General features: G+C 50.2%; 1 protein-coding gene across 2 annotated transcripts; it reads left to right on the forward strand.

Moving 5' to 3' along the window:
• Positions 1 to 90: 90 nt before the first annotated feature.
• SPATA21 (spermatogenesis associated 21) lies at positions 91 to 23270 on the forward strand. 2 transcript variants are annotated; one of them, XM_059691108.1, is made up of 13 exons: positions 112 to 219; positions 1872 to 2023; positions 4448 to 4667; positions 5216 to 5490; positions 5873 to 5921; positions 7939 to 8411; positions 8798 to 8886; positions 11500 to 11637; positions 13926 to 13997; positions 14090 to 14201; positions 21483 to 21658; positions 22513 to 22690; positions 23213 to 23270. In XM_059691108.1, the coding sequence occupies exons 1-13, from the start codon at positions 112 to 114 to the stop codon at positions 23268 to 23270; spliced, it is 2100 nt and encodes a 699-aa protein (XP_059547091.1). The 2 variants fall into 2 exon arrangements, with proteins under 2 accessions (XP_059547092.1, XP_059547091.1); XM_059691109.1 differs by lacking the exons at positions 1872 to 2023; positions 4448 to 4667 and having other exon boundaries at positions 91 to 125; positions 5431 to 5490.
• Positions 23271 to 23892: the final 622 nt, after the last annotated feature.

Genomic DNA, 23892 nt, shown 5'->3' on the forward strand with positions numbered 1-23892 from the left:
CATGTAGACGCCTAGAGAGGTGGTTAGGTCAGGGGCTAGGTAGAACTTTGATTGGATTTCCCCTGTGGTACCCTCGTTGGCCTTGGCACAATGGACAACAGAAACGCCCAGATGTACATGGAGGATACGATCAAGTCTCCAGGGACCCAGCCAAGTCCTGGCCTGAGGACTGCCAGAAAGAGTGCTGGTGTTGAGCCTGCCATATCAGGAGTCAACCAGGTAAGGACCTGTACCTCATGTTCTGACCTCTCTGCTCCCAAGAACACCTTTCCCCTTCCCTGCCCTGGCTTCCTCCCGCAACTGCTTCAATTAAGACCCAGTTATAAGTGACACGAAACCCAATTCAAATGGGAGTAGGCAGGAAGGAGAACACATCCACTTGGGTAACTGACAAATCCATCAGTGGACTTCAGGTATGGCTGGATCAAGGTGCCGAACAAGTGTCTCTAGGCGCTGCCTTCCTCTGTATCATTCCCAGGCAGGCTCTCCCTGAATGATAGCAAGTATTGCCCTGGCCACTCCAGGCGTACATCTTCCTCGCTTACATTTTCTGACTTTAACAGAAGGAGGAGAGCCTCTGCAAGGGTTCAAGGAAGTCTGGCATCACTGCCGTTGGCCCAGATTATGTTCACGTGCTTATTTCAGTACCAGCCACCATGGCAGGCAGAGTGGCCTGGATCTCCTGGCATAATGGAGCCAGGGGTCCACTGAGTCCCACTGACAGAATAGAGAAGGAATGGTTCCCATAAAAAGGATGCTGGCTTCTGTTGCCAGAGAGATGCTGCAGGAGCAAACCAAGAATTGCTTATTCTACTAGGTGCCTCCAGCTCCCCTTATAACCTTTATTCCCCTGACAACTGCTGGAGGTTTCCATCCAGGTCCTCCCCAGCCCCCAGCCTGCGTCCTAAGCCTTCAACGCACTCCACAGCCCCCTTCCATCAATTTCTTTAGTGTCAAGTGGCACAAACTGAGAGCACAAAGACTCTCCTTCCTATCTAGTTACCCCAGAGCCCAAAATGTCACCATAAAAAAGGTCAGCGTTCCCTTGGGTGAAGTATCACCCCCTCTCTGTAGCCCCTGATATAAATCATGGCTTCGCTTGGGGGCAGGAGAGGGCCTGAGGGGGTCTAGAAGGGAGGCTGAGGCAAACATTCAGGGCTTCCTTCACCCCGCCATTCATTTTTCCAACAGCACAGTCATGGGGTCCAGCTCCCCCACTCAACCAGCCACGTGACCTTGGGCAAGGCACTGCACCCCTTTGAGCCCCACAGTTCATGTGTGTCATGGTGAGGGCCAACTGGGTGACATCCCTGGGTACCTGGCACAGGCCCTGCCTTCCGGTAGGCGCCCTTATTGTTGGCTCACGTCAGAATCTTATGTCACTTATCATCGAGTGATGGATGAGCTGGGTTGTCTGGATTTTGCTGACTCAGGTGAGGCTTGGAGCTGGCTCTATGTCACTGGCTCCTCAAGGTCACCCAGCTAGGAGTGACAGACCAAGAGGGGCACCACAGCCCAGTTTCAGAGCCTGAGCTCTGAAATGGTGGAAACTGTGGAAGCCTCACTGAGACCTCGTGAGGGTCCCCAAGTCCCCTGGGTGCTCTGTCAAGCCTTCCTGGGCAGGAGACCCTCGGCTCAGGTAATACTCTGGACCCCAGGTTTCTGTCAGAGCCGAGTACTGCCCGACAGCCGCTCAGCTTGGCTGGTCTGCACCCAGCCTCTCTCTCCCTGCCTCTTGTCTCCGCTCTTCCTCTCTCCAACACACTCCCCGGGGGGGCACAGAACCTCCCTGTCCCCGTGGCCAGGAGGACGCCCAGGGAGTGGGGGGTATCCCTCCAGAATGGGTGCTCACAAGAGCGTCTTTGTTCCAGGTCGAGTTTCCAGATGCTGCAGGGATGGGCAGTGGGAGGGAGACCTCGCCGGCCCCAGAAAGGCCCGAGAAGCCGCCCGGACACAGAGAAGCATCAGAGGAGGGGTCTCCGGAGCCCAGGGCCCAGGAGCAGAGTCACCTGGCAGACCTGGGGTGAGCTGGGGGCTTCCCAGAGAGCAGGCCCAGGAGAGAACGCCCTGTGACCCATGGGGCAGGGGGGAGAGGGGAGCGCGGAGAGAGAGGGGGAGTACTCCCAGACCAAGGTGGACCCTCCCAGTCACAGCGCCTGAACTGGTTCTTTGCACAAATCACACTAAATAAGTGTGTCAGCCGTTGTCTGAGCTCCCCTGCTGGGCCACACGCTTCTGTTCTGTTCCGCCTCAAATTCCTCAGGCCTGGGGTTGTGCCTGGTGCATAGTAGATGCTCAATAAGTATGTATTCACTGAGTTAATTTTTAAAAAAGGGAACAAAAGAGAGGCTGAGAGACAAGGAAACATACGTTTACATGGAGTTATTGTTACTGTTTTCTAAATGTTGGATGTATGTTTTAAACTTGTCTGCAGTGAGCATGCATTCTTTCCAAAAAAGAACAAGTCAAGAGGGAGCCAGAGAAAGCAAAGTGAAAAGACTTGGGAAACAGTAATAGTGAAGCTTGCTTAGCTTGTTGTTTAAATTTGATTATAACCAAAAACCTCTAAGTAATCTCTTCTCCACGAAAAGTTAAGGGACTCCATCAAAGCCAGGTTTGAGTCCCTGGAGACATGTGCTGCATGCCATGCTGGCGGAAATAGAAATTGTTTCTACTGGAACAACTGGGCAATTTGTTTAAGCTGACTTCTAGCCCTAGCCAGTTTGGCTCAGTGGATAGAGCGTCCCTCACGAGGTCCAAAGGGTCCCGGGTTTGATTCCAGTCAAGGGCACGTACCTTGGTTGCAGGCTCCTCCCTGGCCTGAGCCCTGGTCAAGGCATGTGCAGGAGGCAACCAATGGATGTGTTTCTCTCACATCGATGTTTCTCTCTGTCTTTCCCTTTCTCTTCCACTCTCCCTAAAAATCAATGGGAAAATATCTTTGGGTGAGGATTAACAAAAAATAAATAAACTGACTTCTAACCATCTTTCACCCATTTCCAGAAATATGCCCTAAGGAAATCACTGGAGAGTCAGGCAAAGTTTTATGCAGAAAAATGTTCACCATCACATTTTTTTAAACACTAAAAGATTGGAACTGCCCACATGCCCTAAATGCTCAAATAGAGAAACAGTTAAGTAAATTATGATTCTCTAGAAAGTCTATATATATAAAAGGCTAATATGCAAAGTACCCTGGGGGGGAGGGGGTTCAACCAGGAGACTGGAAGTTTGATCACTCGCTATGACGTGCGCTGACCACCAGGGGGCGATGCAGCCAGAAGGAAGGCCCTGGCCAGCAGCCGGAAGGCCCCGATCATCCCTGATCACTGGCCAGGCCTAGGGACCCTACCTGTGCATGAAATTTCATGCAGCAGGCCTCTAGTATGTTTATAAAAGACTTTTTATAAAAAAGCATGTTTATAAAAGACTTTTGTCATGGGAAAAATTTAGGCTATACTGTTAAATGAAAAACTGTAGATGCAGTAGAATTTTAACCATGTGAAATAATGCAATTACTTGCAGAGGGTAATTAATTAAATCCTCATTACCAATATGTGTGTATGTCCACAGGAAGAAGCCTGGGGGGACTGCTCTAGAGTATTCGAGGGACACCCATAGACACAGATTCAAACCCCGAGCTGTCCCCTTGAGCTCTTTGACCCGAGGCTCGAGTCTCTCAACCTCTCTGAATTCCAGTTCCCTTTAATTTTTCTTAAAAAGAATAAATAATAAGAATAGTAAGTCCTAACTCCCTTAAACAGTGACATCAAAGTGTTTATGATTTGGGGAATTCATGTCAGTCTTTCATCCATTCTCCCAGGCATTAAGCATGCACCCCTGCTGTGCCTGGTCCTGTACCAGTGCTCTGGGAACTACAAAGAAGTAGCTATATATATAATAGCCTAAGCGACCATTCGACCGGCTGACCGTTTGACTGGCCAACTGGTAGCTATGACACACACTGACCACCAGGAGGCAGACGCTCAACACAGGAGCTGCCAAGCTGCGGTGACTTGGCAGTTATGGTTTTCGGGTGACACGCCCAGAACCAGAGTAGAGGGAGCCCAATTCCGGGGTGTGTCACCCAAGAACCACCCTCTTGCAATCTGCGGACCCCTCGGGAGATGTTGGACTGCCGGTTTCAGCCCAATCCCCGCAGCCCAGGCTGAGGGATCCCACCTGCCAGAGGGACCCCGCTCACTCTGCAGACACCCTTTGAGCCCTGGTGCCATCCCAGGTGCAGGCCGACCAGGAGGGTCAAAGGCTCCTGGGTCAAAGGAGGGACCATGGAAGGTTGGCTCCAGGGCGTGTCCGGCCTGTCTCGCCCAGTCCCGCCCCGCTGGCCACCTTCTAATTAATTTACTTTCAATGTGCACGAATCTTCCAGTGAGGATGTAAAACTATGCCCCAGTCCAGGAGCTGATAAGTCCCTTTGTTCTCCCAGGAAGCAGCTGCCATCTTGGGACCCTGAGGAACCGCCCGAGGAGCTGCAAGTAGGCCAGGATCAGGCCAAGCCAGGAAGTGAGCTGGGGGTGCTGCCTTCCAGGGACTCCCTAGCACCTGAAGGGCTGCAGCAGCAGGGCTCAGGGCAGGAGACCAAGGACCTGCAGGGGAGACAGCAGAACCCCGGGACAGGGAAGGGTCAGGCCCCCAAGAGGTGCCAGGTAATGTTTGTGGAGAACTGGGCAGGAAGGCAGGGAATGACTGACCCAGAGGGACGCGTAGGGGCCCCCCACGCCCCACTGGTGCATTGTGTCTGCTCCTCTCTGAGCCGCGGAGATGCCCAGCGCGCAGTCTGTGTGGGTCACTGGGATATTCCACTGGTCTTGATTGTCCGTAGCAAGCCTTTAAGACGTGTTTCCAGGGTGGCCCTGTGGTATGTCAGTGGGTTCCTGAGGCAGGAAGCAGGTAAGCGGGGCTCTGCATACAATTAACACTGGGACATGCTGGGTTCCACGAAGCTCCAACAGGTTTCTTTACGCCAGGATATCCTAGAAGCTGTCTTAGCTTGTGGGACCTGGTGAGAGGTGGTTAGGGTACGGTGAGTGATTTTTGTAAACGGTGTGAGTGTTGGACCGAGGCTCGTTTTTGGCACGTGGCTATGCAATCATTCCAGCACCGTTTGCTGAGGACTGCCCTTCTCTGCTGAATTTTCACCTTTGTCGAAAATCGGCCAGGATGGGGCTCCCCATTTTGCTGTCCTTGTCGTCAGCCCACCCCAGGTCACCAGGCAGCATTTGGGTCAGAGATAGTGCAGACAGCAGAGCGCTCTTGCACCTTGGACTGTTGTGGACAGTACTTGGAAGACAAGCCCCTCAACGAGGCAGGCACCCCACACTTTAGGCCACAGGGGACCCTGCCAGAGCCTGGCCCAGGGGGAGACAAAGACGGTTCTCCGGAAGCAATGCCCCGAATGCCCACAACTCCGGAGAAGACTGGCAACTCCTTCCCGCCATCCACGCCAGGACCTAACACACCCAAAGAAGGGTAAGCCATCCCCTGATGCCACCCCCACCCATTCCCTGACCCAGCACGATGGCTCTTCTGCTGCGTTCCAGGTGAGGTGAATTCTAGTCCTGGCTGCTCCTGACCTGGTGGAAGGCCTGGGGCAGGTCATGGCTCTCTGGGTCTCAATGTCCCCATCTGTACAATGGCTCTAACACTAAAATGGTTTGTTCTGTGGGCCTGCACTTTATGGGCCATGCCCCACAGGGTGTGTGTGAGAGAATGGGAGTCCCTCTGAGATGAAAAGGCCAGGGGGGTGATGCTGGGATGGTGGACCTGAGGGTCCTGGGGGCTGAGAGAAGGGGGTGCAAGGGCCATGCCTTAAACTGAGCCCCTCCCCCACTGGGGTTTCTCCCTTGCTTAGGGTCAAGGCTGCGGAGACCAAGCCAGCACCAGGGCCTGTGCCTCCACCAGTAAGTAGAGCCAGAGTGGGGATGGGGAGAGGTGGAGGGGCTCCTGAGGAGGAAGGGGGCAGAGGCAGAACTGGGACAGTATTTGGAGTCAAACTGGGGAGGGTGTGTGCCTGTGTGAGTGTGCACATACATGTGCATGTGTGTACATGTGTGTTTGCACATCTGTATATGTGTGCATCTTGGGGGGGGTGTCAAGGATGCTTTTACACCCTGGAGCCCTTGTGTTCACCCCAGGTTGTGTCGCGGCTTTTCCCACACCGGCATAGATTTTTTCTCACCCATTTGCTCTCGATCACAGCATACAATCCAAAGCTTCCCTGAACATCTGGGGGCTCCCACTCCCCTCCCAGCACCCCATCTCCAGCTCTGCCACTTCTGGGCAGCCTGTGAATGCACAGTCCTCACCTGCCTCGCCCCTTTCTGCTCTTGTCACTGGCCAAGCCCCAACCCTGGCTAAACCAGCCTCCCACTTCCCCTCTGCCTGCACATGAGCAGCTCAGCCCGGCTGCAGAAAACCCTGCTTTGTTGATGGGCTCCACTCTCCAGCAATGACCACTAATGTCGGAAGCTCCTGGCAGTCCCCTGCTGTTCCCCGGCCAGGCTGCCCTCCCCTCCGCCCCAGGATGTCATTTCACAACAGCACTCTCCTCGCCATGCGTCTGGGCCGGTGATCTGACCTCATGTGTCACTGAAAGGCGAGAAGCATCAGAGGAGAAAACTGGGATAGTAGCTGGAAGGTTTGTGGTGTCAGGAGACTATTTTTCTCTTAAAGAAGGAAGATTGCCCTGGCCGGTTTGGCTCAGTGGCTAGACCTTCAGCCTATGGACTGAAGGGTCCCAGGTTAGATTCCTGGTCAGGGCACATGCCTGGGTTACAGGCTTGATCCCCAGTAGGGGGCGTGCAGGAGGCAGCTGATCAATGACTCTCTCTCATCATTGATGTTTCTATCTCTTTCTCCCTCTCCCTTCCTCTCTGAAATCAATAAAATGTATTTTTTAAAAAGAAGGAAGATACTATGGCATGCTTACAGGCTGATGGGAGCAATCTGGTGGCGAAGTAGAGCTGATGCTTTAGGAAAAGAGGGTGTGTGGCAAGAGCTGCATTTTTCTTTTAAATTTTTTTTTTTTTTTTATTGATTTCAGAGAGGAAGGGAGAGGGAGAGAGAGAGATAGAAACATCAATGATGAGAGAGAATCATTGATCGGCTGCCTCCTGCACATCCCCTACTGGGGATCAAGCCCACAACCCAGGCATGTGCCCTTGGCCAGAATCGAACCTGGGACCCTTCGGTCCGCAGGCCGACGCTCTATCTACTGAGCCAAACCAGCTGGGGCAAGAGCTGCATCTTTGATAGCAAAGACTGTGCTGGAGTCTGCAGGGCACGGCCTGGTTGGTGATGGGCTAGGGACAGGTGCAGGATGGCTGTAATGGGAGGGGCAGGGGCAGGATGGCTATAATGGGAGGGGCAGGTGGAGGATGGCTGTAATGGGAGGGGCAGGGGCAGGATGGCTGTAATGGGAGGGGCAGGGGCGGGATGGGTGTAATGGGAGGGGTGGGTGAGGATGGCTGTAATGGGAGGGGCGGGTGAGGATGGGTGTAATGGGAGGGACAGGCCGGACTGCCGAAGGAACGAGTGGCAGTTCATTGAGTGCCCGCCCTGTGCTGAGTGCTGGGTAGATGTGGGTGAAGGAGGCGGACAAGGCCCTGAGGTTATCTCTGGTCAGGCCACTGCCGGCTGTGTCGATCACAGGGAAGGACACAAGTGGGTGGTGGGACCCAGAGGAACTCAAGACCTCGGCTCAGAGGGCTGGGAGGCGGCAGAGCCCAAGTCAAGTGCCAGGGACGCTGGGGAGGGAGCCTCTGGGATGCATGTGAGAGCTGGGCAACGGGCTCCAGGGCCCAGAGAGGAAGGGGCCGTGCGGGGATGCCCTGGGCAGTAGGTGGCACCAAGGAACTCTGTGTGGCCGGCCGTGGGGCTGGCTGGAGGCCACACATCCTGCCCCCATTCTGTCCCCAGGAGGTGAGGGACGTTGGAGAGAGAAGGGAGCCGGGCTGTGCCCCGAAGCAGCCGCGGGAGCCCACAGCGACCACGGGAGCCCAGAGCCTCGGGAGCTCCGGGCCGGGCTTCATGAAGTGCCTGCTGGAGGTGGAGGAGGAGGAGGCCATGCACCGGAGGGCCGCCAAGGCCCGGGCCCTGCCCAACCGGAAGGCCCCCAAGACCCTGACCCCCGTGCCCACCTCAGCCCCGGTTGGCAACTCAGCCTCAAACCTGCCCCTGACACTGCCTCAGACCCCTGCCTCGGCCCCCGCCATGGCCCCATCCTGGGTCCGGTCGCCAGCCCCTGGGCCCATCCCTGCCGCTGTGGGAGCCCCTGTCCCGGCCTCTGTACCTGCCACGGTCCTGCCAGCACCCACCCTGGACCTGGGCTGGAGAAAGACAGTGTTCTTGCACCACAGCAGCGAGAGAAGCCTGGCCCAAGGCAAGGCACGGTAGGAGCCCCCCGAAAAGAGGCTCGGAGCTTCTGTCCCCTTGTCCCTGGCATCTCTCTCCCAGACTCTTGTCCCTGTCAGTAGCCCTGTCTGTTTCCTCCTGTGTGTCCTCTCCACTTCCCCTCATTTCTGTCCTCCCTCCCAGCTCTATGCCCCCGTATCTAGGTCTCCGTTCCCATTTCTGACCCCTTTCCCTCCCTCGTGTCCTTCACCCCCGCCCCGCTCTTCCTCTGGGTCACAGCCTCTCTGACCCCTCAAAGCCTCGCCCAGGGCCCTGCCCATGGGCTCCGCTGCCCTGGCTCCCCCCTAGCCCTGCCCTGGCTCTGGGTGCAGCCGTGGGCAGGGCAGGCGGCTGGATATGGACCCGGCCGGTCTGTCCCCTGCAGGCAGGACCTGGAAGAACACTGCCTCCTGAACTTGTACCAGAACTGGGAGGCGCGGGCTGAGGAGCACCTCACCCTGAAGCAAGAGGAAGGTGAGGCCGGCCAGGGGCGCCCTCGCAGGGGCCTCAGATGCTCTGTCCTTTGGGGTTCACAGACCTGGGGTGGGGGTGGTTTACAGACCAGACCGCCGCCCTGTGCCCACCCAGCCCTGTGCAGTGGACCCAGTGGAGTGCCTGGCTGGGGGACCGTGCAGGGCAGGAGTTTGGCCCAAGCGGGTACACTGCTGGGTGGGGGGCCAGAACTCACACTGGGTCCTCTCGCTTGGGGTCCAGTATGCTTCCCAGTTCCACAGTCACACCACTGAGTGATGGCAGCAAGCCTGCCAAGCGCTTCAGGTTTTGGAGGCGTTTCTGCCTCCCTCCACCCCCCCAGCTCCCCCCTCACCCCCAGCCCACTCCATTGGTCCTCTTTAGAAGCAACCTCCAGGGTGCTTGGCTATCCTAGACTGGTCTCCATTTCCCACTCCCACCCCAAAATGTACAAGTTCTGAACACACACCCTGGGCGATGTGCTGTGCTCTTGGGCTGGGCCCTGTGACCCCACCTACTGAGCTGCAGGGGGGGGAGCACTGCTTTCTGTGGGCTCCAGAGGTGGCCTCATCAGCCTGGCCCTAAAGGAGTGGGTGTGCGTCCCCCCCCTCCCCCCACACACACACCCTTCACTCCTCCCAAAGCCTGGGACCCTCTGCCTTTCTTGAATGCGCTTGCTGGCTCCCCATGACCCCCTCCTTGAAGTTCACACCTTCCTGCATTAAGACCCTCTAAGCCAGCGGTTCTCAACCTGTGGGTCGCCAACCTGTGGGTCGCGACCCCTTTGGGGGTTGAACGACCCTTTCACAGGGGTCGCCCAAGACCATCGGAAAACATATATAATTACATATTGTTTTTGTGATTAATCACTATGCTTTCATTATGTTCAATTTGTAACAATGAGAATACATCCTGCATATCAGATATTTATATGACGATTCATAACAGTAGCAACATGACAGTTATGAAGTAGCAACGGAAATAATGTTATGGTTGGGGGTCACCACAACATGAGGAACTGTATTAAAGGGTCGCGGCATTAGGAAGGTTGAGAGCCACTGCTTTAAGCCATTGTTGGCTGGGCTTTCCTAAGTACAGGACCCGCTGCCCCACCTCCTCCAGTAGAGTTCATGGGCAGCATGCCTTTTTGGCTTAGAGACCCAGGGTTCCCAGCACCACCCTCGACCCGACCTGGCGAGGAAAGAGCTGGCTACGCTGCTCTGATGCTCCAAACTGCCCTGCATTTTGGATGATGGGATTTGCTTTTGAGATTTGTTGTGTTTTTTTTCCTTTTTCAATGTGGCTGCTCACAGCGCGTCACCATCGCCCAAACCCTAGCCAGTGGTCGGCAAACTGCGGCTCGTGAGCCACATGCAGCTCTTTGGCCCCTTGAGTGGGGCTCTTCCACAAAATACCGTATGTACAGTGTGATTGAAACTTCATGGCCCATGCACAGAAGTCGGTATTTTGTGGAAGAGCCACACTCAAGGGGCCAAAGAGCCGCATGTGGCTCGCGAGTCGCAGTTTGCCGACCACCGCCCTGCCCCATCTCCTCCCCCCGTGTCACTTCTGTGTCAGAGGCTTACAGACTTACAGAGTCCATTATGTGCCAGGCACGGAATTAATACAGCCGCTCTTGGAGGGTGCGCTGTTATGTCCATTTTACAGAGAAGAAAACCGAGGCTCAGAGAAGGGCAGGCCAGCTCTGGAGGCCAGGAGTCTGAGATCATGATGTTGATATGTTTGGTGTGTTCCGAGGCCTCTTTGCTTGGCTTGCCTTCTCCCTGTGTCCTCACATGGTCTCCCGTATGTGTGAGCACATGCCTGGTGTCTCTTTGTGTCCAAATTTCCTCCTCTTATAAGGACACCAGTTAGATTGGATTCTAAGGTACTGGGAGTGAAGGCTTCAGCATGGGAATTTGAGGTTAGGGGACACAATTCGGCCACGACAGTCATTCAGAGCCAGTCTTCGCACTAGGTCTGTTGATTCTAACCCGCACTTTGCTGTGAGCTAAGAAACCAGACACCACACATGCTCTGACCAGGAAGGACACGGCTTTTGTACCAGTTGGCACTGCTCTGGGGCTTTCTCGGCATCCTTCCTGGTCCTGTGCTCGGGTCCAGGTAACTGCAGCCTAGAAGCCATGTCCATGCAGATAAAGGCCCACAGGGCACCCAAGTCAGAAAGGCCTGTCGGGTCACCTCAGTTTCCCCAACCTTACAAAAGGTTAAAGATATTGGTTAAAGGTTAAAGGTTAAAGGTTAAAGGAGTGGTTAAAGGCATTCTACTCTTACAAGGCTGTCGTGAGAATTAAACGAGAACCTGGCTATAGAGAGCGTAGCACGGTGCCTGGCACCCAGAGGGGTGCTCCTGGTGCAAAGCGAAGGTTGCTCATTAGCTTAGCTTCTGCCACACCAGCTGAGCCCTTGGCCTGACCTTGTACAGAGTGGAGTAAGTCGCTGGGACCACACCCCTCCACTTTCACTCTTTCAGTTCCTTTGTCCCGCCACCTGGCCATGCTAGTAGAGGACACTGGGCAAGAGGGTGGCTGGAGGGGAGGGGAGGAATGGTGGAAACAGAAAGGTCCCCCCTCACGTCACCCCACTCCGGCCCAGCCTTCCACAGTTACTTTGAGATCTTCAATGGCCCTGGCGTGGTGGACGCACACAGCCTGCAGAACGTCCTGCTCCTTGTGGGCATCTCCCTGACGCCGGCCCAGGTGGAGGATGCCCTGATGAGTGCTGACATTGATGGTGAGTGAGGGGGGGCTTCCTTCCAAGTCCCAGGCAGGGCCAGCTCCACGGGCCCTGGGGGACCTGTACAGTCCAGTCAGTGGCACAGGACTCTGGTGTAAAAGGCCCTGCCCTTGGTTTAATGCACTGCTGTCACAGTCTAGAACTTTATTTAAATTTTTATTTATTGATTTGAGAGAGAGAGAGAGACATCAATTTGTTGTTCCACTTAAGTATGTATTCATTGGTGGGTTCTTGTATGTGCCCTGACCAGGGATCGAACCTACAGCCTTGGCGTATTGGGGACAATGCTCTAACCAACTGAGCTACCCAGCCAGGGACAGTCTAGAAATTCTTAATAATGTTTTCTGCCTTTTCATTTTGCACTGGACCTGAAAGGTAATACTCCCTGAGCACCTACCTACTCAGTGCCAGGTTCTGGTGACTGAGATGACCAAGACCTACCTCCTCGCCCCAAGATGTTCGGTGACCTGAGATCCCTTCCTTGTGGGCCCTGTGTGTGCCTCATCGGACATTCCCCTGTGATTTGTTCACTCATTTTACCAACTGGATGATCTTGGATGAGTCAATGAAGTTCACCAGGCCTCAGTTTCCCCATCTGTACAATGGAGCTGATGGCGATACACATCTGTGCTGAAAAGATTTAATGAGATAATCCAGGCAAAGCATTGAGCAGACACCTGGTACAGAGAATGCGTCCAGAAGGCATTAGCTGCTAGTATTACACATGGTTTGATTGGCTAGACGCAGGACGTGGGGAGCAGTGGGCTGTGGAGGGCCCGGGCTTCTGACCACAGCTTCCTCCATCACTGCACAAATGCAAATCTTCACGCTCAAGCCAGGAATTGACCCAGTTTGGCCCCTATGTGACCCTTGGCAACAGGCTTCTTTTCTTTGTGCATCAGGCCTCATCTGTGACATGGGGATAAGAATTGAGCACCCCCAGAGGGGGCCTTTAGGACTGGAGATTATTCGTTCATTCGTCAGGTAGTTCAGAGAACAGTTGCTAAGACCTACCTGTCTTAAGCCCAGAAGACAGTGCCGAACACAACAGGCCCAGTTCCTGCCTCCCAGAAAGAACCTCCATTACATTCCAGATCTTCCGAGTGTGTGGTTGAAGTATGGGGGTTTTTAGGAGAGTGTTTGAGGGGATCTGACCTGGGTAGACCTGACTTCTCTGAGGATAGGATGGTCAAGGGAAAGTATTAAGTAAAGGAGCTGGAGGGGGTGGAGAAAATTCTAGGACGAGGAAGCAGCCTGGGAAGGATGTGGCCCCTGGTGGGAGAGCAGGTTAGTGCTGGAGGGTCTGGGCACTAGGGGAGGTTGGAGACAGGTCTAGCGGGGCCCTGAAGGCCAAAGTGGGAATATGTGTGCATATGTATTCTCATGCAGTGACTATCAAATGGTAATAATAATAGTTGCTGATGCCCTAGCTGGTTTGACTCAGTGGATAGAGCACTGGCCTATGGACTGAAGGGTCCAGGGTTCACTTCCGGTCAAGGGCACATGCCTGGGTTGTGGGTTTCATCCCCGGTGGGGGAGGAGGGTGCAAGAGGCAGCCAATCAATGATTCTCTTTCATCATTGATGTTTCTCTTTCTCCCTTCCTCTCTGAAATCAATAAAAAATATATATATATTTAAAAATAACCAATGATTTAAAAAATAATAGTTGCTGACGTTTAGTGAGCCTCTATTTATATGCCTGGCCTGTTCTAAGCCCTTTGCCTCATTTTATCTCCCATGAGATAGGAATTATAGTTATCCTCACCTCTAGTTGGGAAAACTAAGGCTTAGTGATGCTAAGAGACTTTGCCAAGATCACATGAATAGTCAGCGGTGGACCTGGGATATGAACTCGGATTACTGCCTTTGGATTCAAGTTCTGAAAGCTTGTAACTTTTGTAATTTTTGCCTTCTACTCTCCTGGGTGCACCATGCTTTTTGCATTGACTATACATTACTTTAAAAAAAATGTTTTTATTCATTTCAGAAAGAGGAAGGGAGAGGGAGCGAGATAGATACATCAATGAGAGAGAATCACATTGATTGGTTGGTTGCCTCCTGCACACCCTCTATTGGGAATCAAGCCTGCAACCCAGGCATGTGCCCTTACTGGGAATCAAACCGTGACCTCCTGGTTCATGGATTGACGCTCAACCACTGAGCCACACCAGCTGGTCACCTATACGTTACTTTTATAATCAGACTCAATGAGTAAATACTAATATTCATGCCCGGAGCCGCTCGGAAGGCCCCTGCCCACCCTGTCTTCCTCCGGCCTCCACAGGAGATGGTCACGTGGGCTTCAAAGATTTCTTGGCCGTAATGACAGACACCAAGCGCTTCTTCTGCTCTGTGGGTGAGCAGGGATGAACCAGGGAACAGGTGGGTGGGGTGGGGTGCACCCAGGGCGAGCAAGTGGTAATGGCAGCCACCATCCCATGTCCCCAGAACAGAACGTCCTGACGGCTCCCCCGAACCCCCACACTCTGCTCTTTGAGATCCTGTCCCTGCTGGTGGAGATGCTGGCCTTACCTGAGGCAGCCTTAGAAGAGATCACCAAGTGAGTAGGGCTGGCTGTGGGGAGGGGGAGGGCTGGGGACACAGAAATAGCACCTAGTGTTTTGGCACCTGTTCATTTATTTTTTTTTTAATGAAAAATAACTGTTTTCCAAAACAACAAAACAGGTCCGTAAGAAGAATGACATTTTTTTTTTACAATATTGCAAATCTCTTAACATTGGGCATAAGAGAGCTGGATTCTCGTATCTACTTCTGCATTCAATCTGTTGCAATATGTTGTTTTACTTGAAGTATATGAACAAATCTGGCCTCACATACATATATAATTGGAGAGGAATATCTTAATAGCCTTTTCATTTAATAGCCACAAATGATGTGGATATTTTTCTTTGAGACTACACCAAATTTGACAAATGGTAGTGTCTTAAAGGTTGCTTGCAATATGAAATCTGAAATCAGAGCAATGAAGTTTTCGGACTCTTGTAAATAAAAATCTATTGGTCAGCCTTGTAGTTTGAATGGGTCTTTTCCCATGAATACTTTTGTAATATGCACTAGTCATTTGGAAAATAATGTGTACCTTCCAAATGTTGACATATTTCATTCATTTTTGCTGTTACCTGGGTATGTGTCCTGACTGGGAATTGAACCAGTGACCTCTTGGTTCCTAGGTCAATGCTCAACTGCTGAGCCACACTGGCCAGGCCAAACCTCCAGTCATTTAAAAAAAAAAAAATCACAGGATGAAATGTACAGCATAGGGAAAATAGTCAATATTAGCATAATAACTTTGTATGTAACTTTGTTACTTGACTGATTGTGGTGATCCCTTCGTAAGGAATATAAATACTGAACCACTATGTTGTACACCTGAAATTAATTATTATATGTCAACTACACTTTTGATGTTGTTGTTAATCCTCACCTGAGGATATTTTTTCTACTGATTTTTAGAGAGAGTAGAAGGGAGAAAGGGAGAGAGAAACATTGATGTGAAAAAGAGACGCATCCATTGGTTGCTTCTTCCCGCATGTGCCCTGACTGGGACTGGGGATCAAATGTGCAACTCAGGTAACGTTCCCTTGACCAGGAATTGAACCCGAGACCCTTTGGTGCGCTGGCAATGCTCTAACAGACATTGAGCTACACCAACCAGGGCGTATTATACTTTATTCTTCATCATCATCATCATCATCATCATCTTGCTATCAGATGTAGCCTGCAGTACATATAGACTTGGGTGAATTCTACTTTTCTCGAGGTCCCCAAAAATGTCCTGAGATTTTTCAGCTTGCCAGGAAGTGACCTTTACTGACCTATAAGACCAGGAACTCTGAAATTCAGGTACCAGGCAGTATTTTAAGCTGTACTTCCTAAGCAGTGCCTCCATAAAGTCAATTTTAGTTCTTTAAAACTGCCTGGTCATAACTGATCTATGTTTATCATTTTCAAATATGACATTACCACCCTAGCCAGTTTGGCTCAGTGGATAAAGTGTTGGCCTGTGGATTGAAGGATCCTGGGTTTGATTCCCAACAAGGGCACATACATACCTCAGTTGCAGGCTCGATCCCATCCCTGGCCCTGGTTAGGGCGTGTGTGAGAGGCAACCAGTCAATGTCTCTCTCTCACATCGATGTTTCTCTCTGTCTCTCTCCCTCCTTTCCACTCTCTTTAGAAAAGTCAATGGAAAAATATCCTTGGGTGAGGATTAACAACAAAAAACATGCCATTAGTGTCAAAACCTTGATAACAATATTTTTCATATGTTCTATAACAAGGAGAATAGATTCTTATTAAATTTATGTAACCATATTAATATGAAAATAAAAATACTTAGGAAAATAAAAATATTCCAAAGAGTTTTTAATTCTAGAGCAGCGGTTCTCAACCTGTGGGTCGCGACCCCTTTGGCGGTCAAACGACCCTTTCACAGGGGTCGCCTAAGACCATCCTGCATATCAGATATTTACATTACGATTCATAACAGTAGCAACATTACAGTTATGAAGTAGCAACGAAAATAATTTTATGGTTGGGTCACAACATGAGGAACTGTATTTAAAGGGCCAGAAGGTTGAGAACCACTGTTCTAGAGCAGTGGTCGGCAAACTGCGGCTCGCGAGCCATATGCAGCTCTTTGGCCCCTTGAGTGTGGCTCTTCCACAAAATACCACGTGCAGGCGCGCACGTACAGTGCGATTGAAACTTCGTGGCCCATGCGCAGAAGTTGGTATTTTGTGGAAGAGCCACACTCAAGGGGCCAAAGAGCCGCATGTGGCTCGAGAGCCGCAGTTTGCCAGCCACTGTTCTAGAGGGATCAGGCAAGGAGAAAAAGTTGTTTTCATTTTGTTTACAAAGGTATAATTTACCAAATTGTTATTAGTTATAGGCAGCTTAAATGAGAAAAAGGATTTCTTAAATCTGCAAAGCAAAAGGAACCAACAATGTTTCAAACAAAAAACGTCATAAAATTACAATCATCCTCATTAGTCATTCTCATGTAACTGATTTCTATTCTTCTTATCTGGAGTTAGCAGTTTTATGAATCCATCACTTTTTTCATCAGAATTCTGAAGATTCTCACCCAGTTCACTGGTATGATCTTAAACTTATCAGAGACCTATAATCCAGAGTACTTACCAGAGTCTGGCAAAAATTTCCTTGAAGTATTTTTACCTTTAGTTAATTGTAAAGGCTTTCAGAGAAGAATCAATAAAACAATAACTGTGAATTAGGAAAGACTTAAAATGGCCAGGTTAAAGATCTGATGAGAATTGATTGTGTCTGTGATGTATAGCATTTTAAGATAACTGTAATTATGACTGATAACATTATACCAAGGCATATCAGATTTCCAGAAATTTTTATACAATTTCTACTACACTTATGTTGACATAAAAACACCCAAACCTAGAGAATTTTTATGAGTTTATTTGAGCCAAACTGATGACATATGCCGGGGAGCAAGATCTCAAATGCTCTGAAGAATGACAAATTTGCAGCTGCTTTTATGCATTTGAAATTAAGGAGGGGACGGAAGATTACATGAAGGTGGGAGAAAGCCAAGGCATGGACTGGCTCTCTTGAGGGTAGTTAAGTCTTAGAAGGAGGGATCTGATCGGTGGTTCACACATTAGAGTACCCCATGCATATTTTGCAATTTTCTCTCTTTGGTATTCTGATATACTAAAGATGGCCTCCATCTTTCTAAACTCCAATGTCTGTCTCCTTACCTAATTGTCTTCTGCTTGGGATATTACTTCCTGCCCTTCAGTCTAGGAAGTACCTCCAGAAAAAATTCTAGGGAGATCATAAGGCTCACCTCATGGCTTCTCTCCTCTCACAGATCATTCTTGTGCTGCCTGTTGTCCAGTATCAGACAACAGCATCATATATTTTGTTCATGTGTCTATTTATGGCACTAGGACAAGTTCAGTACTAGTTGTTCCATCATGGCCAGGAACAGAATTCTGTTCATTTGTCTTCCCCCGAGCCCTTTTTCAAATTGGATTTCTATTGATCTGTCTTCAAGTTTACTAATTCCTTTTTTCCGTTATCTCCAATCTGCTCTTAAGCTCATTCAATGACTTTTTCATTTTAGTTATTATACTTTCTGTTCTTGAATTTCCATTTGTTTCATGTCTATAGTTTGTTTCTCTTTTCATTCATTAAGATCACATGTTCCTTCAATTATCTGAACATATTTTTAGGAGCTCCTTTAATGCTGCTGTCTACTAAATCCAACATCGGGGCCATCTCAGGATTGTTATTTATGAGTTGTTTTTCTCCTTACTATGCGCCACATTTTCCTGTTTCTTTACAGTCTGGTGATTTCTTACTTCCTAAACATTTTTAATGATATTGTTTAAAAACTAGATTCTGTTATTTCTTTAATAAGTGTTAATTTTTGTTCTTGTAGGCAGCTCAATTACTAGCTGATTATCATGAATTTGTGTAGGCTTGCTTTTTTACTTTATTAGGGCATAATTGTGAAAAGTCCAGATTTCTCCTAAGCTTTTTAGCTTGGTAAGACTCAACTTCAAATGCTATTTCTCCTGGGATTTTAGTCTCAGGGAAGGTCTACAGTAGGCAAGGGTTGGCAAACTATGGGCTGCAGGCCACATACAGCCTGATCTATTTTTATAAACTTTCATCAGAACACAGCCTCAACCATTCATTTACATATCATCTATGGATTCTTTGATGCTACAATGGCAGAGTGGAATAGTTATTTATTAACACTTCTGTGATGGTGGAATTATTTCTCCTAGTAGTTATATTAGGTTTTGCTTTACATTTCATGTCTAGAATTTTGTATTCCCTGATGAATTGAACATTTTATAATTTAGTCTCTAGTAATGCATTTTGTCTTAAGGCCTAGTTTTAAAAATATTAGTATGGCTATACCAACTTCCTTTTGCTTAATACTCAACTGATATATCATACCCCCCACTCCTTGAAGTCTTTCTTCCAAAGGCAAGCATTGGCTCCCTCCTTACTTTTAAGTAATATGCATATACTACGATATTTTGGTTAGATTTTTAGACTTTTATTGACTTCCGATGATGGTAAGGATTTAGCTAATACAATTATCCCACCAGCTTCCCACTCCCCATTCCAATATAGCATCATTTTTTACTAAGTATTTGGGTTTTTTATTCATATACTACAATTTCAGTTCCTTTTAAAAAAAATTTCCTAAAATGGGTTATTGCCTGGTTTTGTTTTTTTTTTTAATTCACTGATCATTTCTGCACCTTCCTAGTATTCCTTTTTCTTGGATGGAGGTATGTTCTAAATAATTCCATTCTTCTTGTTTAGGATTAATATCTTTTTAGGCCTGCTGTAGAACTGCCACCTTGGGAGCTTGTCATCCTAGGAACCCTTTCTTCCTTCCCTCTAATTAGGATTCTGTTTGCTGCATGTCTTACTCTTTTTTTTTCCTAAAAGAGAAAATGTTTGCCCAGTAACTTTTTGGGGTTATAAAGGCAATAGTACTTCAACAACAGGTATGCCGGCCCTCAAAATTTCTGTCGTTTAAGCTATAGAGATCCAATCTAAACTAGTTGTCCTATGGCAGTTGCACTGCCATTGTGGGATCTCCCTTTATCTTCCTTTACCTTTGCCTCTCTCCTGTGTTAGATCCCATTTTCTGCATGTACATCTTCCTTTTCTTTTTTTGGTTCATGCCTTCATTTCGAAAGCATGTGTGTTCTTCAGTAGCTTCTTGAGCAAGCATATGTGGGAGGTGAAATTTTTGAGATTTTGCCAATCTGCGTAAGTGTTTTTCTACCCTCAAACTTACTTAATAGGTTAGCTGGGTATAGAATTCCAGGTGTCTTAGTTAAGGAATAGACCCAATGTTCTATAGTTCAAACAAGATAGTTTATTCCTCTCTTATATTGACAGTCTGGAGGAAGCAGACAGGAAGACAAGGTCCCCCCAGCACCCAGTTTCTTCCCACCACTCCCTAGGTCGATCCTAAGCTAAGTTACCAGCAACATACCTGAATTCAAGCCCACAGGGAGGGGGGAAAGAAGAGTTGGGAAGTAGGCAATTTCCTTTGAAATTGTGACAAAGTTGTGCACACACTGCTCATGTCCTACTGGTCTCTGTGGGGTGAAGTTATTTTCTAGTCCATCTTTTATTTGGTGCACTGCCTTTTTAGGTCCCAGTTTTACACAGAGATCTAGATCCAATTTCCATGTGAGGGCTCTGGTATTCATTTTCTATTTTCCCTATGGGAAGTCCAATAAACCCCAAAATTCCAGGCCCCAGGGATAGGCAGAGGCCCTAGCAGAACCATCAGCTTAAGTCCTAAGAGTTTCCCAACACCACTGTCTACAAAGCCCCAGGTTGTCTGGCCTCGCCATCTTGCTCCCCACATCTCCCCTTCTCCCTCACACACCAGTCTCAAGCCCCTCTTGCCTCCTTGCTATTCCTAGAGGTCACCAAGCTCTTTGCAACCTCCTGGCCTTTTCACATGCCACTCCCTCTAGATACCCATTTGGGTAGCTCCCTCCCCTTATTCTGCTCAGATGCCACCACCTCCAAGACTTTTGCTGACCACTGTGAGCAAAATAGCTCCTCATCACAACCCACTACCTACTTTGACTTTCCCTTAGAGCACCTGTAACTACTGACATGGTATTGTGTTTTTTTTTTAACTTATGGTCTAACTCTTCCACTAGCTATGAGGCTAGGTAGTTGACTTAGAAAGTAATTCCAGTGAATGGGATGGGGAAGGAACATGAACAGCAAAGGAGGAGAAGCCAATATCAGGATGTGCTATTGAGCAAACTATGAATGGTGGCTCAGAACCAGTCAGGGGAGAGAAGCCTGTATACTTCAGCTGCTGGCTCCTTTGGTCAAATGTGGCCTCCTAGAGGTGTTTAATTCCCCTGCACTTCGGTTTGCACATGGAGCAGAGAAGCTCTGGGGCAGGAAGCAAGGGGCTCAAGCCTGAGGCAAGATCATGTCAGGCTGTGCTTGAGCACACCTGGGGGAAGCCCTGGTGGAAGTGGCTGCTGCGGCAGTGGCTACAGTGAGAGGTGGGGCCGAAGGACTGTGATCAGGGACCCTAATAAATATACCCTGCACCATTCTTTCCCAAGTACTTAGATGAGTGGTCAGTACATAGTAAACAATCCATTAATATTTACTGAATGAATGAATGGTGCTGCAATCTAGTGGAGAAAAGGCGCAAGTAGTGATGTGTTAAAATAAAGTAGGCTATGGGTTACAATGGAATAAGCACAGGTTATTGGGGTCCAGGGAGCCTAGCTAGTCGGCGGGAGGAGAGAGAACTTTCTGGAAGAGATTGCCCTTAAGCTGAAATCTGGAAGATGATCAGGAGTTAATTGCACAGCTGACTTATAAAACACTCGCACATCTAAGTACAAATATCAGTGACAGAAATCAAGGGTAACATTTACCAAGCTCTTCCCATGGACCACACACTTTGCTGAGTGCTTGATGGGCAGTCATTTAACCCTATAACATGTGGACTTTTTGATCCTTTTCACCCAGGGGACACCTGAAGCTCAGAGAAGTGACTTGCAGTGACAGGGATAAGATAACCATCACCCCTCATTTTACGCAGGGGTGACTGTGACTGAGGCTTAAAGCAGAGCAATGACATGCCCAGGGTCACAGAAAGTAAATGGCAGAGCTGGGACTAAAACCCAGGTCTCCCAACTCCTGGGCCTGTGTTCCTGCTCCAGGGCTGGCCAGACAGAACAGGCCCCCAGGAAGAGTGAGGGAAGAGGGGGTGAATTAAACATGGCCAGGCTGAGCTGGGTGGGCACTGCCTCCCCAGCTATTACCAGAAGAAGCTCAAGGAAGGTACCTCGAAGGCCCGAGAGATGGAATCGGCCATAGGCCGGCTGCGGTCCCGGAAGAAGCTTCCCTGCAACCTGCAGCAGGCAGACGGCTTGGAAGTCCCAGAACGAAGGGTCCTCAGGATCCTGAACCGGCTGAAGCAGCAGAGCTACGGTGAGGGCCCTGGGGATGGTGGGGGCTCTGCTCTCCTGCACATCTCGCCTCGTTCCCTGGGCCCCTACGAAGTCAGAACCAGGCTGACAGACATGGTTTCCCCCTTTTGGGTTAACTGTGTCAGTCAACGGGCTGACAGTCATTACCCCATCTCCAGCCCGCTGACCAGGCCTTCTACATGCTCTTCCCAGTGCCTCAGCCCTGACCACAGGTTGGTCCCAAGAGCCAGGTGATCAGCACTCCCAGCTCATCGATTGCGCACCCATTGGCATCACTCACTGCGCTAGGTCCTTGGCAGATGCATTAGGACTTAATCCCCATAATCACATATTTACCCCATTTTACAGAAAACTGAAACTGGGTAAGTTTAAGGAACTTGTCCAAGGCCCCACAGCCACCACGTCAGAAAGGGGAGTTTATACCCAGCTCTGACTCCAAAACCTGTGCTCTTTTTACTGGGCAAGGCGGCCTCCCCATAATGGTAGGTACCATTAGATTTCTACTGAGTGCCAAGTGATGGGCTAGGAGCTTTCCAGAGTCTGGAGTGTGCCAACCAGACTTTGCCAGGACCCATCACAGAAGACATCTGCTTTTTTCAGCTGTTATTAGCCCTTATGCAGTGTTCAGCATTTAGCTGAACGCTTTGCACATACTATCCCTTTAATCCTCATCTTCCACAGTGAGGTGGGTACCACTACCATCTCCAGCCTCCACAGAGGCCTGGAGAGGTAATGTGCCCAAACTCAGCCAGCTCGTAACGTAGCAAAGTCAGGATCTCACCTGGGTCCGCCTGCCTCCCAAGGCTGGGTGTATTCTGAAACATCTCCCTCTCCTGTCTCCTCCTCCCTCGCCAGCTGTCAACCTGCAGAGCCCCTACGCCCAGGTGCCCTGCATCCCACTCTGCCCGAGGTTGGACAAGAAGACGGTAGGCCGGAAGCAGGGCGGCCAATACACGTTGGACCAGTGCACCCCCACCAACCCGAGCACTGATTTTCATAGCCTCTACTTCCAGTCAGGATCTCCAGGAAGCAGGTGGGTGCCCAAAGGGCCAGGGCCCCAGCCAGGCCCATCCACCTCCTTCCTTACTAGGCCCTTGGCCTAAGCCAAGAATCCATCCTTCTAAGAAGTGATGCCGGGGAGACTGTTGCTCCGGGGAGGAAAAAAGACAAAGGGGGGGGGGGGGGGGACTAACCTTTGTTGAAGGACTGTGCACCAAGTGGATTATTCATGAGTCAGGGTACTTACTTATGCCTTCCTGTGCCCAGGACTCAGTGGTACATATCATCTTTCTCTTAGGCTGGCACTGCCTGCCTTTCTCATCAGGGGGTTTAACACTCAAGTCCTTTGCCCAAGTCTGGTTCCATGTTAGGTGTAGCAGGAAACAGACGTAGCAGCCGGGTAGGGCGAAGCTTCCCCTGCAGCATTCCCCTTCCAGCGATCTGGACTTGGAGTCAGGCCCCTGAGCCTGACTGTTGGCTCATCGCTTCCCAGGGAAGGCGTCCTCTCCCCTTGGGCACATGGAGATGGAGCATTTCCTCCCACCCTTCTCCCTAGGGAACACAGCTCTGACGGCCGGAAGTGGCTCAGCTCTGTGCCGGCTAGAACCCACTGACCCTGCGGAGTCCTGACTCTGGACAGCTGTCTAAGACCTGCAGACAGATAGGTCATCAGGCAGGGACCACAGCTGGATTTTGCTTTTGTGGCCTGGTAAGCCAATAAACACCAAGAACCTCAGCCTTTGTGCCCAGTGCTGGGGCCCCTGCCCTCTGGGCACTCACCTGCTTCCTGGTGCCAGCAAAGACCCCCACCCAGGTTCTCATCCCTCCACTGGGCTCTCAGGGCACAGGGCCCCAGCTTTCCTTAGGCTTGGGAACCCCTAAAGCAAGATGGACCTCAAAACCCTGCCCAGGGTTGGGGCTCTGGCTGGACGTGGCCCTGTGTACTCTCAAGGACAAAGCTGGGATTTTCCTCAGCTGAGCTGAGGTGTTCCTTTTGGACTAAGAGACCCCCAAGGGCAGGAATTCTCCCTCCTTGCTCAAAGGGAATGGGAAACATAAGGAAGTACCTGGGAAAGACCCCTGAAAGGGGCAGACCCCATGGAAGAGCAGGAAGGGCCTCACCCATGTTCTCACCAACAGAGCCCCAGGGCCTAGGGGTCCCCTCCCCTTGGAGCCTAAGGGTGTGGGTCCTTACCCCCCAACACACACACCACCTCAGACCTACTTCTCTAACAG

Source organism: Myotis daubentonii, chromosome 3, assembly GCF_963259705.1.
Source record: "Myotis daubentonii chromosome 3, mMyoDau2.1, whole genome shotgun sequence".
Taxonomy (NCBI): Eukaryota; Metazoa; Chordata; class Mammalia; order Chiroptera; family Vespertilionidae; genus Myotis; species Myotis daubentonii.